Source organism: Bubalus bubalis, chromosome 4, assembly GCF_019923935.1.
Source record: "Bubalus bubalis isolate 160015118507 breed Murrah chromosome 4, NDDB_SH_1, whole genome shotgun sequence".
Taxonomy (NCBI): Eukaryota; Metazoa; Chordata; class Mammalia; order Artiodactyla; family Bovidae; genus Bubalus; species Bubalus bubalis.
Window position 1 is genome coordinate 35,977,412 of NC_059160.1, and position 14,272 is coordinate 35,991,683.

Here is a 14,272-nt window from a genome sequence, read left to right on the forward strand (position 1 = left end):
CCTCCCTGACTGCCCATCCATGCACACCTGCGCACATATATCCACACACATGTGCATACTCCCCATCTGCTGTACTCTATTTTTCTCTATTGTACCCCGAAACATTACCTATAGGCCACAATCCATTATCCACATTTTTGAAACCTAAAAAATTCTGAAACCCTAAAGTTTAATCCTAGTTAGTTTGTTAGCCATACCTGTATACCTTGAACTCATTTGGGAGTAAAAACTGATCGGATTTGATATGAAGCTGAGGCTGTTTTTAATCTGTATTTATTAAATTTGGCATGAAATTGCTATATTTTACTTAAGAATTTTCAATATGTTTGACTGTGGACTTGCAGGAAAGCACTCTGCTACCTTTCTGTCATCCAAAAAATTCTTAATTTTTAGCATATCTGACCTTAAAGCTGTTGGATAACGGACAGTAGACCTACATTCATTCATCCATGTGCTGTGTATTGCCTGCCACTGTTTGCTTATTCCTTATTGCCATAGCTTAAAACCGTGTCTGGCATGTAGTAGACACTCACACATACTTGAGAATAAATGAACGAATTTTTTAAAGGCTCTGTGAACTTGGTTGAAATTGGTGCAGGCCGAACTGTACAGTACGACTGAACTTGGTGACCACCTAATGTCCTATTCATCTGTAAGATTCTATGATCCTTTAGAAGGTAAAGAAAATAATGTATCATCACATTTAACTCTTAATTTCATGTATAAATGATCAATTTTAGAAAATTATGAATTGGTTAATTTTGTATCTGCTTACAAAGTGGCACTATCTATTGTAGACTGTTTTGAAGTTTAGCAAAACACAAGGACGGTAAAAGAATCGCTCATGACCTTGCTTCCTAGAAGTAAACATTACAAGCAGTGCTTTCTATGTACCTACAGATGAGCTTTAAAAAAAAAGATTTCACTCTCCATAAAGCTTCATAGTTAAAGTCTCACTTTTCACTACTGAATTGGGAATTAAATTTTCCACATCATTTAATCCTCACAACAGTCTTATGAGAAGAGCCCTATTTGACCCCTGTTTTGGAGGTGATGGAGCAAGGCACAGAGATCTTAAATGACTTGCCCAAGCTCCAGTAGCTGGTAAGGAGCATCCTGGGATTCAAACCAGAAGTCTGGTTCAAGAACCCCACTGTTAACTACTGTTATACTGCATTATTTATATCCTCTATAATCCCAGTGGACAACTGTTAGAAAATATAGTTACCGACTGAATTACATTGAAGCGAAAACTAAAAATCCTTAGTAGTAAAATATATGGCTTTTTTATAACCAGGATCATCTTTTACAGTTTTTATATTTATAGCAATAGTATAGTGTATCAGCCATAATTCTAAGTATCTTCTATATTTTCCACATCCCTAAAAGATTTTAACGAATGTGAACACATGTAATTCACAACATGCATCAGTCAGGATGGGTAAGATTACACTGCATTAATAAACAGTCCCCCAAAACTTAGTGGTTTATATTGATGTGTTAGCTGTTATTTTGGTTAATACTATTTATGTAAAGTAACCAACACAAAGCCTAGCATATAGGGGACATACTCAATGTTAATCATTATGAAATCAATAAATGTTCATTATTTTTAATGGTAGTAAATTTGTAATAAAACCCTAAGTAAGTCCTAAATTAATATGCAGTAATTCTGTGATTATGTGATAGTCTCATCAACACACTGGAAAGATATACTGTGAATGAATAACAATGTGTTGAATGCACAGCTAGCTGCCAGGTTATACTGTGTCATGTCATCATAAGAAATACTCTATGGTAAGTTATCTTAATAGCTACATGCAGGACCTATAGAAAATGACTGACAGATTTGCAGAATACTTGCATATCACTAGAAAATTTATATAATATATATATATATGTATGTATGTATGTATATAATCCGTCTTCCAGTGCAGGAGACTCAGGTTTGATTCCTGGGTCAGGAAGATCCCTCTGTGAAGCAACCCACTCCAGTTTTCTTGCCTGGGAAATCCCATGGGGGTGCCATTCCCTTCTCCAGAGGGTCTTCCCAACCCAGGGATTGAACCCAGGTCTCCGGCATTGCAGGCAGATTCTGTACCACCTGAGCCACCAGGGAAGAGACCATATGTGTATATGTGTGTGTGTGTGTGTGTGTGTGTATTTATATATATGATACAATGTAAGTTCTGTTACAGAGCAATGTTTATTGTAAGAATTCTAAACCGTTACGGAATGAATTAATTAGGTTCACTAACTAATTTCAAAATGTTTATAACTCAAGGGGCAAAGTATTGTCAGAAAAACTGAGTCAGACAGCATAGATTTTTCACTACAGATATAGAATAAGTCCGATGTTAACTGAAATTACTTATAATATGTCCAGAAACAGGAGGATATGTTAGCATTAAATTCATAAGAAATCAGTACTAGGTCTCTGTCATATTCTTTTGAAGAACATACGTTATTCATCTTTGGAGTAAGGAGAATTTGATACTGGAGAAAAAATCAAATGTCAGTTAAAACTAAAATTTCTGCAGAGTATTTATAATCAGGGTGTTTAATTGAATATATTCTCATGGCCTGACACTATTTCTGATAAATGTCTGTTCAGTGTATATTTGTTGAATAAATAATAAGATGTGACACTTTTAAATGATTTTACTTTTTGTCTCTAAGAAATTTCCTAAAATTGTTTCTAAAACAATAGTTGCTACTCTTTTTAAATGGTTGAAATAAGGGCATAATGCTTCTGGATGACTCATTTGAATATTTGAGTATATATTTGGGTATATATTTCTAAAACTTCATATTACTTCATAGTCGTGTATTCCGCTTTAAATTAGGTGAAAAGTCATCTGTTACCTCCTTTTAATGATGTCACTTATACAGTGAGATTCCCCTAATGCACTAAAATCTTTGTGATTTTCCTCATTATATGAAGTTAATGATTCTTGGGATTATACTCAATTGCTTCAACTCTTCTAAAGTGTAGCCAGTATTTTATTTATCATTACAGATTATAGCATTCAGACCCAGGTAGCCAAAAGCTTTAAACTACAAATGCCACAGATAGATAGATATTCCTTTTTATTTGTCTTAGGCTACATTGAGATAGTATACAAGGCAGAACTAAATGTATCCATTTAATAAACTGCACTAAAAGAAGTTCTGCAGGAAGAATTAGAATCTGTCTAAATGAAGTATTCAGATTCTGTAAGACCTTGCCAAGAATAGGTATTAAAAACAATAATTATGGGATTTAACTCTTACATAAAATATCTAAAACCCAATTTCTATAATAAAATCAAAGTATTAATTCATTTACCTCTTAAAAAGCTTTTTTATGTTGCTGGATGTACTTTTTTTGCCTAATTGCACTAAATATGCATTATTTAAGAGAAAGGAAAAGCTGGCAGTAAAAGTAATATTAAATAATCTACCAAGGCATTCTCATGGAGTAGCAGTACCATTAAGCATTGGAAGAATCAGCTTTATATATAATTATGACTCAGTTACAGGCCTTAAAATTTTTAATTTCGTTCATACAGTGTAATTATTCAGTTTTCTTTTTAAAGACACTTCATGGCCTGGTAGGATTAGAGAACATTCTACTGGTCTTGTCTAACCCTTCATATAGACTGGTGAGGACATGGGGTCCAGGTGGCAGGAGAGAGATCCTAAATAAAAGTTGCTGACAGACACCAGAGCCAGGAACACAAAGTGCTGTGATCTTTGAAGCAGTGTATATATGTGGAACGAGTTTAACCTTGAAGATTGGTCATGTGGTTTTTCTGCGGGTAATTACAGTCATTTTTAACCTGAAAATGTTAAGAACATTTTTATTCCAGAAAGCCAAATCCAGGGTGCAAAGACATTTCAGTCTCCTTGTTTGCCCAGGTATTTCGATAATAGTAACAACTAATGACGCTAGTGATAAAGAATCTGCCTGCCAGTGCAGGAGGCACAGAGACGTGGGTTCGATCCCTGGGTTGGGAAGGTCCCCTGGAGTAGGAAATGCAACCTGCTCCAGTATTCTTGCCTGGAAAATCCCATGGATAGAGGAACCTGGCGGGCTGCAGTCCATGGGGTCGCAAAGAGTTGGACACACACACCGACTGTCAGAACCGGTGAGGTGCTACTGCCCTCCCCATCGTAGAAGTGACAGAATGCTGCTCATCCATTCAGTAATCTACCCAAGATTAAAACTCCAGTCTGTTTGCTTTCAAATCTTCCAAGTTTTCAGCTGCATCCAAAATTCAGGTTTCCTTAAAGAAGATCATACACATATACTTAGAGCAATGTCATTTTTCAGCTTTTGAATTGCATATGTGGATGTTCATATGTGACAGATCCAGATTTCCATTTATTGGACCAGTAGTTGAGGAAATACTGCTCCTGGTCCAGAAGTTCATGAAATTAAAAAAGAAGACACAGAAAATAAATCTGTAGCTGTATATGCCAGTATTATCATTGCTAGATGGCAGGGTGAGGTTTTCTGATAATAATATTAACTATTAATGGATACTTTTTAAAATTGAGATATCATTGATATATAGGGGCTTCCCTGGTGGCTCAGGGAGACCTGGGTTCGATCCCTGGGTTGGGAAGATTCCCCTGGAGAAAGGAATGGCTACCCACTCCAGTAGTCTGGCCTGGAGAATTCCATGGACAGAGGAGCCTGGCAGGCTACAGTTGATGGGGTTGTAAAGAGTCAGACACAACTGTGCAACTTTCACTTTCATTGATATATAACATTAGTTTCAGATGTCTAATGGACATTTTTCACAAATTAATATCCATCTGACCCACACATCTTAAATGGAAATATTTAGGAAGTGTATTCAAACTAGTGACATAAAGTCTTCTGAATCTTTATCTTCCATAATTACTGTTATATTCAGTATATTTTAGTATAAATATAATTTTATTCTATTTTTGCTCTTTAATAGTATCATTTTGCCTTGTTAATTTTTTTTTAAAGACTCTTTGAAGTTATTATTTATCAAAAGTGAACAGGACTTCTCTTCAGGTCCCACTTTTTATATGAAATTGTTTTGAAGGGTTGTTTTCATTGAGGTGATTTTTTTTTTATTTGCCACAGGTGTACAGGAAGGTGGGGGCAGAGGAAAGGCCTGTCCAATGCCTGTTAGCTGAGTAGCAGGCCCTCCATTGGCTCCATGTCTCCCTTCAGGAAGAGAAACAGGGGCCCCAAGCTTCCCAAGTCCTGATGTGCAGGGAAATTAGCGGGATTCACCAAGTAGACATTTGCTCGAGTTCTGAAGTCCTTCCTGGTTCCTGGAACCAGGTCCTGGCTTCCAGCAGGACTCGCTAGTGATCTCCTTAGTTTCAACAGGAGGTCTTGCCCCAAACGAGGTCGGGGCAGTCAGACAGGAAGATAGGTTAAGATTCTCATTGAGGTTTAAAGTATAAAGATGATTTTCTAAAGCAAGTCTGAAGGGTATATGCAATTCACATCCCATATTTTATGTGTTACATATCTTAAGGAGTTGGGTATCTTCGAGTGAAGTTTTAAAGGCATCATAGACTGGAATGTGATACTTATTGAAAAAACACAATTATCCAATAGGTCCTCTGTTTGGAGGCATTATTTTAGCTATTACATATCTCATCTTGAAAATTTATTTTTGTCTTTTTTATCTAGGTCGAACTGGAAGGTACACGCTTATAGAGAAATGGAGAGATACTGAAAGGCACTTAGCACCTCATGAAAATCCTATCATATCCTTAAACAAATGGGGGCAGTATGCTAGCGATGTACAGCTGATCTTACGTCGCACAGGGCCGTCTCTCAGTGAGCGACCCACGTCGGATAGTGTGGCTCGAATTCCTGAAAGAACTTTGTACAGGCAGAGTTTGCCCCCCTTAGCTAAACTGAGGCCTCAGATTGACAAAACAATCAAAAGGAGAGAACCTAAAAGGAAATCATTAACATTTACAGGAGGTGCCAAAGGATTAATGGACATTTTTGGAAAAGGTAAAGAAACTGAATTTAAGCAAAAGGTGCTGAATAACTGCAAAACAACCGCAGATGAGTTGAAGAAGCTGATCCGTTTGCAGACCGAGAAGCTCCAATCCATTGAGAAAGAGCTAGAATCAAATGAAATAGAAATACGATTTTGGGAGCAAAAATATAATTCTAACCTTGAAGAGGAAATTGTCCGCCTGGAGCAAAAGATCAAAAGAAATGATGTAGAAATTGAAGAGGAAGAGTTTTGGGAAAATGAATTACAGATTGAACAGGAAAATGAAAAACAGCTGAAAGATCAACTTCAAGAAATAAGACAGAAAATAACAGAATGTGAAAGCAAGTTAAAGGACTATTTGGCTCAAATTCAGACTATGGAAAGTGGTCTTGAAGCAGAAAAATTGCAACGGGAAGTCCAAGAGGCACAAGTAAATGAAGAAGAGGTTAAAGGCAAGATCGGTAAGGTCAGAGGGGAAATTGACATTCAAGGCCAGCAGAGTTTAAGGCTGGAAAATGGTATTAAAGCTGTGGAAAGATCTCTTGGCCAAGCCACAAAACGATTACAGGTAAGAACCTTTTTATAAAAAGAATGTTTTTTTTTTAATCTGTTTAAAAGAATATCTTTTGGCATCTTCTTTAATGATTATTCATTTTCCCTTACATTTAGAGTTAGAAAGCTACCTTGGTTTATAAGTTTCTTAGAATTTCTGTGACTTATGACAATGCTAAGAAAGGAGACTAAACCAAAGATGAGAGCTGGAGCCACAGGTCCTTTTCCATGGAAGCAGCTTTCTAACTGTGGTAGTGGAAGCACTAGGTAATTGGAGACAGGAGATGAGAACCTCAGAGCAGGTGTGGGTGCTAATGAGGAGGTAGTGAATCTGACCTCCTCCTTGTAACGGTAGGGAAACCAAAGCTAAAGGGATCACGGAGAAGTGGTTCACAAAGGCTGTGTGGCTAGCTGTCTGCGTATCTAATCGCCTCTCCTTTGTTGCTAACCACGTCTTCTCTCCTCTCCAGAGGGCAGGTTCCTCCCTGACTTTTTCCCATCTCTAAACCGCATACAGGAACATTTGTATTTTACACTCAGACCATGATCACTCAGCTTATATTTCTTGGATGCCTATTCTTGGAAAGACAGTGTGGTGGTAAATGTTATGGGAGTTGCAAAGAGGTATCAGTTTCTAACAGCTGAAATGAGACACAATTGATTATAAAATGGTTACTTAACATTTTTTTAAAGATTTTTTTGGGGGGGATGTGGACCATTTTTAAAGTCCTTTTTGAGTTTGTTACAGTATTGCTTCTGTTTTATTTATTTATTTATTTTTAGTGTTTTGGTCAGGAGGCATACCAGGGACAGAAACCACACTTAACCACTGCAGTGCCAGGGAAGTCCCTGGCCACTTACATTTAAACTGAAGTTAAATAATATTCAATAAAGCTGTTTAAAAATATTAAATAAAGTTAAATTTCTGTTTTAGTCATATTTGGCTTCTTTTCAAGTGCTCAGTAGCACATATGTTCAGGGGCTCATTTTTTGGACAGTGCTGGCTTAGAAGCTCTGTAATCATGGATCAGAGAGTGAACCGTGAGGCTTCAGGGCACAATGGTTAGAAATTCAGACTGTGTGTAGTAACAGCATCTCCAAATAGCGCCCGTGCACATTGGAGTTTGAGAAGAGATGCTTTAGAGGAGGAACAGTTCCACAAGCAGAGAAAGCTGAGGTTTCAGGAAGAACTGATAGGATTTCCTGTCTCTGCAATTCATTACGGTAAGAGGTAGAACTACCACCGAAATTTGGAAAATCAGGAATTTCTCAGTAATAGAAGGTTGTTAACCTATGATTGGTCAGTATTGTACTGTTCTGTTCAGTTGCTCAGTTGTGTTCGACTTTTTTGCAACCCCATGGGCTGCAGCATGCCAGGCTTCCCTGTCCTTCACCATCTCCCGGAGTTTGCTCAAACTCACATCCATTGAGTCTGTGATGCCATACAACCTTCTCATCCTCTGTCAACCCTTTATTTAGACACTTAAGGGTACATTTGGAAATGATATTACCTTGATATTACATACTAATTTATGAAAATTGTTATTAGTAAACCCCACTTCCTGTGAAAAGTATCTGAGAATCAAATTACTCAGATATCTCCAAGTACCCCCTACACTCAAAGTAGCAAAAAACAACCATTCCTTTCTCTTTTCTCTTCCCTACCCTTACTGGTCCTTCAGACTCACCCAGCTTAGATGAGGCCCTGCTGCTTTTCCTTAACAGTGCCCTAAGAGAGAAAGAGAAGAAAGTCCATTTGAATAACAGAATGCCTCTCCTTGCTTTTGGAGCTTTCTGGCCATACAAGCTTGGTCTTCTTACTTTAGAGCTCTTCAGTTCACAGACCTGCTTGTCAAGGATTTAAAAACCCCATAGTGGAAATCTTGCTTTCCTTGTGCTCTAACATAAATCTCAGTAAAGCATTTCATGAAAACTTAAAAACAGTTTTAAAAAAAACAAGGAGCCCAAATCTCATGAACCAAATGACTATTAATTTTGCTGTATATTATCAAGTAGATGGGCTTCCCTTGTGGCTCAGTCAGTAAAGAGTCTGCCTGCAATGTGGAGACCTGGGTTCAATACCTGGGTCAGGAAGATCCCCTGGAGAAGGAAATGGCAACCCATTCCAGTATTCTTGCCTTGAGAATTCCATGGACAGAGGAGCCTGATGGGCTACACACCATGGGGTCACAAAGAGTCAGACACAACTGATTGACTAACACTTATTATGAAGTAGATAATGGGGAAGTATAGTTATGAAGAGCTTAGCAAGATTGCTGTAAACACTGGGATAGATGGAATCCAGTATTTTATTCATGAAAGTCTGTAGACACAGATTTATTTCATCAGCTCCTAGTGTACTCCTAGCAGAGGAAGGCATGACATTTAAAAGCACAAACTGAAGAAGCTGTTGTCTTTTATTTGCCTATTTTTTGGCCCATGCCACAGAGTGAGCTTGACCTCCTCGGCCCAGTATGTCAATAGAAACCGGGTTTGTTACAAGCACTCTTGTGAAAGTGAGCATCCCACATTTAAGCCTGTAGCAGGTAGACAGTGACCAGGATGTCTGTGGCTGGCCAATAGTGAATCCTCAAATTTTAGAAAAAATTTAACTTCCGTCTAGGACAAAGAACAAGAATTGGAGCAGTTGACCAAAGAGCTGCGGCAAGTCAACCTCCAGCAGTTTATCCAGCAGACAGGGACGAAAGTCACCGTTCTGCCAGCGGAACCCATTGAAGTGGAGGCCTTGCATGCAGACATAGAAAGGGGTAAGATTTGAGAAACTATTTTTTCAAAACTTGATGTTCACTGTTAACTTTGAATAAACTGCTTACATTTGGTTGCAACATTCTCCTACTACTCAAAGCTGATTCTTGGGTCACTTAAAGAAAATTTTTTCTGGGAGGAATCAATAATATTTATGTTATTTATTTACTTAGATGGGTAGATATCCTATCATTAATTTTAAACTGTTTCCTTGCAAACTTTTCCTGAAATATGTGTGAGCCATGGTCTATTAAATTGAGTGGTAACTTCTCTCTGTTCCTAAGGCCCCTTCTTCCTCTCCTAAAAGTCTTTGTTATTAATTTGTGCTGGTATTTAAAAGACAGTTCTAAATCTGCCTATGCATATGATATGAACAACCCAGAAAGAGAGGCACAGCACTCACCTTTTTCAAAAGATCATGAACTCCTCAGATGACTGGAAACTATTTTATCAACTGAGAGGGTCAAGCAGACTCAGCCTGTCCTCTCACCTAGAACCTATGGGGGCGCAGTCGTTACTCTGTATCACTTGGTTCTTGAGAACAGGGAGAGTTCTGATTTCTCATATCCAGGTCACTGGTGCAAACATCAAATGACTTTCTCTGTTTCTTGTTTAGAGGCACCATTCCAGTCTGGGTCCCTGAAGCGGCCTGGCTCCTCTCGGCAGCTCCCCAGTAACCTGCGTATTCTACAGAATCCTATCTCATCTGGTTTTAACCCTGAAGGCATATATGTATAACACTACCTGTCTTCAGGGTGGAGATCCAGTAAAGGTACCAAGGACGGTGAAGATTATTCCTCCTTTGATTTTGTGCCAATGATGAACAGAGGATCTATTTCACAAGCCACCGTATCTTTTTTCTGTCCTAAGTTGCATACCACTTGGAGCCATACCCTGTGCACTGATGCTAAAGAACAAAGAAACTGTGTTTTCACACATCCACAGTGTTGACGTTTTTGTCCAGCAGCTGTAATGCCAAGCCTTCATTTTTATTTGTAGCATTTTGAGAGCATTAGGAAAGTATTATACAGTGTGCATACATAAATAAAACCGTGACTTAAGAGTGAAGAGAAATATGTGACTGACTTAGTTTATTTATTCCATGTAATCAATTAATGAGTGAATGTTGATGTTTTAATATTTTTTATTAATACTTATCCTGTGACTGAATTACATTACATACCGTGTGATAATGACTTTGTGTGCATGTCGCCAGACTCCACGCATTGCTGATTTACAGCTCCACGAGTGTCATAGGATGCTCTGCCATCGTGAACCCATCCTAGCCACTGCTTAATTAGGTGAGAGAATTCAGGTTTTCTTTTTAATCTGAAGTTTAATCTTTCCTTTACAGTATTTCCAGCATAGGAATGACCGCATACAAAAATGGAAATATTTTCATGAAGTAAATTTTATATATATATGTTTAAAATGTTTGCAGTGCTTCAGACACTGTTGAATAAAAATATACTTGTTGAATATCTCTCCAAACAGGCATGGGGTTTCCCATAACATGATGTGTTTTGTTTCTGCCCTGCCTTTTATTTTAGTCTCATGGATCCTCAGAGTTGCCATAATAGACACATTAGAGATGTCTGAGTATATTTTCAGGAAGGTTGCTTTAAGTGATATATTTTTTAAAATAACCCACTTTGTATGTATGGTCTATTGCTGAAAGCACCCTGGATAAGTTATTGCTTGCACATAATTTACTGTGTATATTATAAACGGTTGCAATTTCTCCAGTCATTTAGACAGAAAGTAGATTGGAGTTAGGTACTTTTTACTAAGGTAATAAAGTTAAATTCAGTGTTTGTTTTCATTAATTTTCAGTTCGACTTTTACAGGACATGAAGCTCCCTTTGTGCATATATTTTCTTATTTATAAAACCAAAAATGAGTCAACACCCCTCCCATGAGTACTGACCTAACTGAGATGCACCAGATTATCTGGATGGATGTGGTCAGATACCTAGCCATTTTTACATTCCCTCTGATCAGAATTTGGTACAATATAATTTAGACTTTATTCTAAAATTTAAAATAGTTTTTAATTCTGAGGAAAACATATTGTCTGTATTATTGACATGCAACAGAATAACAGTGGGTTAGTATATTAATGCCATGGTAACAATAAAAAGATGTAAGTTATACGCTATGCATGAGGGCAACTTTGGATGTTTTAAACATATTTGACTTATTTTTGGTTTAATGAATGCTAAGAATGCTGCTATATTTAGGTTTCCAGTGAAAATTTTTAAGAATGGCTATGACAATATATAGAAGCTTCTGAACTGAAAGTAATAATGCATAGTTGCCTTTTCTAGTCCAGCTAAATGGCAGACCTCAACTAAAGATATTTTCTTTGGGTTCTTAGAATTATCAAGTTGACCTTGCCATTATACTGTTTTTCAAAAAAAACTTGATAAATCAATGATTCTTACCTAAATAACCACAACCTATACACATTTGCTCTCAGTTTGTAATAGTTATTTCATATCTATATATATTTAAAAATTAGAATTAAAAAATCAAAATAATTTGTAGATTTTCTGATAATAATGGTTTATGTATGCCCGATATATGCCTTATTTTTAAAAGGTTCCATTCTATACTGGGTCATTTTGTTATTGTTGTTCAGAGAATTGAGATCTTATTCACAAAGAAAAACAATTTTTATAAATTGATTACCTTCTATTTAAATCAAAACGTTAAACTGAAGACATATTAGACTTTGCAATTTTTCATTGCAAAGATGCCTGGGCATACCAAGAAAAACACAAAGTCAGGGTCCAACTTAATTGTTGTCAATTATTATCAGCATTAACCTAATAACTTTAAAGAAAGGCTGGCCGGATCCTGACAGTTCATCTGAATTTTCAAGCTGCCAAATAATCTTCACAGACCTAATTACAGATAGAAATACTATTTCCTAGATAAGAAGATTATATAAATGTGAATTTGATTAATACAATGAGCAACTGTACTTTTTAATCAGTTATATAACTTCTGGAAGTACATCTCTAAGAAATCTTTTCTAAGCCTTTTTTTAAAATAGAGGAAAAAAAACTCATCTCCCTAGAACATCTTAAAAATATCTTAGTCTATTTCTGATCATTTTTATCTATTGTAAATATAATGAGTTAGATTAAGTACCACATCTTTGGATATATTTCAGAGAGGGGAAGTGGGCACTGGTATGCAAAAATGCTAAATAGAAAATTTTGCATCTGGGGGAATATTCAGTTTCTGAATACTAAATTAGATTATAAGTTTTTTTTAATTATTATTACACTGAAAGTTGTTTTATTGTGATTTTCTACAGGTATTAAATACATTAGAAGATTTTTTTTTCCTTACCAAGGGATAATTTAAAATAGTATTAGTACATTTGACCCTTTGGAGTGTTTGTCATCCTCAGAGAATGATCTGTAGTGGGTTGCCTCAGTCCTTTTTTTTCTGATGAAATATTTTGGTTAGCTTTTTTTTTTTTTCCCCTGATGCCTGGGGAATTTATATGTGAGATTTCGGTTGGTGTTAATAGGAGTTACCCAATTAATTAATTCCCTCAGCCATCACTGAGCTAGTCATCAGTTTCTGTAGTTCAAATTAACTGTAGATGAGAGCTAAAACAAGACTAAGATAGTAAAAACATAGAACTTACGGTGTGAAATGTGAATATTAACAATGTGTAAGAAGAACAAAAAAGCACTCGCTTCCAGAACATAAATACATGTTGTACCTGCACTAAAAGAATATTTTCTTTGTGAATAAGAGCAAAGTGGCCTTTCAAGAAAAGAAACGTCATTTAAATCCACTTCTGTGAACACCTTTCCAAGTTAGAACTATAATAACAGATTGAGGAAATAACATGGAAAAGGAAAAAGAAACTCTTGACTTCAGGTGTGCAAAGGGCATGAGCAGATGGACCGTTCCCTGTGTACATTGCCTTTGAAAAATTGGGCCTTAATTAATATGTAAATAACAGTGCTGTGTTCACATCCCTCTCCTACCTAAAGTTGTCTTTATTAGTCCATATTGTATTAAAATTTAGCTCGTTCAGTCTTACTTTTATATTATGTCAGTTTTGGTTTTTAAGTTGCATGTTTATGCTGTTTGCTGCAGTGTTTTTCAGTTTGGGTTGAAGGCCATCAGCTGTATGGAGAAGACAAAACAATCACTATTGATTCAGTATTGCTGCTTTACGTTTCCAGAATAAGCTTTCTATGCCAGGACAGTGACTGCTTGAAAGCTGCAGGAGCTCTATTCCAGTGCATTTTATATATTTTTAGAAACCAAATAAATGCAGATAACTATTTAGTATACTAATTATATTAAACCAGCAGAAATATAAAGGCAATAAAGTATATACATATATATATATGGGGGGAGGGGAAAGGTTAAAAAAATAGGTTTACAGCCAGACACAGTGATAAGCCCTAAATGTATTTCTCAATCTGTCTTTCTTTATTGACCCGAAGAGGATTTGAGTTGCTGCAGCTTTAAACAGAAAATTGCCATGTTCACCTACTATGAACCCATAAGTATGCTTTTAGTACTGCTTTGCTTATGTACAAGTAAAATACCTGTAATCTGTATTATATGTAATTATTTCTTTTCTTTTGACTGTCATTTCAAAATGTATATTTTCTGATTATTATCATGAGCTGTAAAACAAAGGATCAATATCTGATATTCTCCCAAATAATAAATTTTCAGGATTCACTGGGGCATTACAATTTCTGGCTTGTTTCTTTAATATTTTAAAATATAATTTTATTTCCTTTAAAAAAAATGCCCAAGAGAAAAGGTCTGCCTAGCAGTGACACAGAGTTACATTTTTCTAAAAGTAATGTTAATTATTATATGTAAGGCATTACCTCTTGCTGCCAAGACAGCTGCTTCATCTAAGTGAAACTGAATTAAACTAATATGCCTCGCTTTTATTTCAAAAGTAAAAGAAAAAT

At 36.3% G+C, this 14,272-nt stretch overlaps 1 protein-coding gene across 12 annotated transcripts in view; it reads left to right on the forward strand.

The window, feature by feature from the left end:
* Positions 1-14,044, forward strand: part of RASSF8 (Ras association domain family member 8) — a 137,101-nt gene extending 123,057 nt beyond the window's left edge. For all 12 annotated transcript variants that reach the window (XM_044941264.2, XM_045165322.1, XM_044941265.2 and 9 more), the window contains 3 exons: positions 5,666-6,555; positions 9,163-9,307; positions 9,922-14,044. In XM_044941264.2, the coding sequence (XP_044797199.1) occupies positions 5,666-6,555; positions 9,163-9,307; positions 9,922-10,043 (1,157 nt within the window). In that variant the 3' untranslated portion in view covers positions 10,044-14,044. The remainder of the gene's footprint in view (positions 1-5,665; positions 6,556-9,162; positions 9,308-9,921) is intronic.
* The last annotated feature ends 228 nt before the right edge of the window (positions 14,045-14,272 follow it).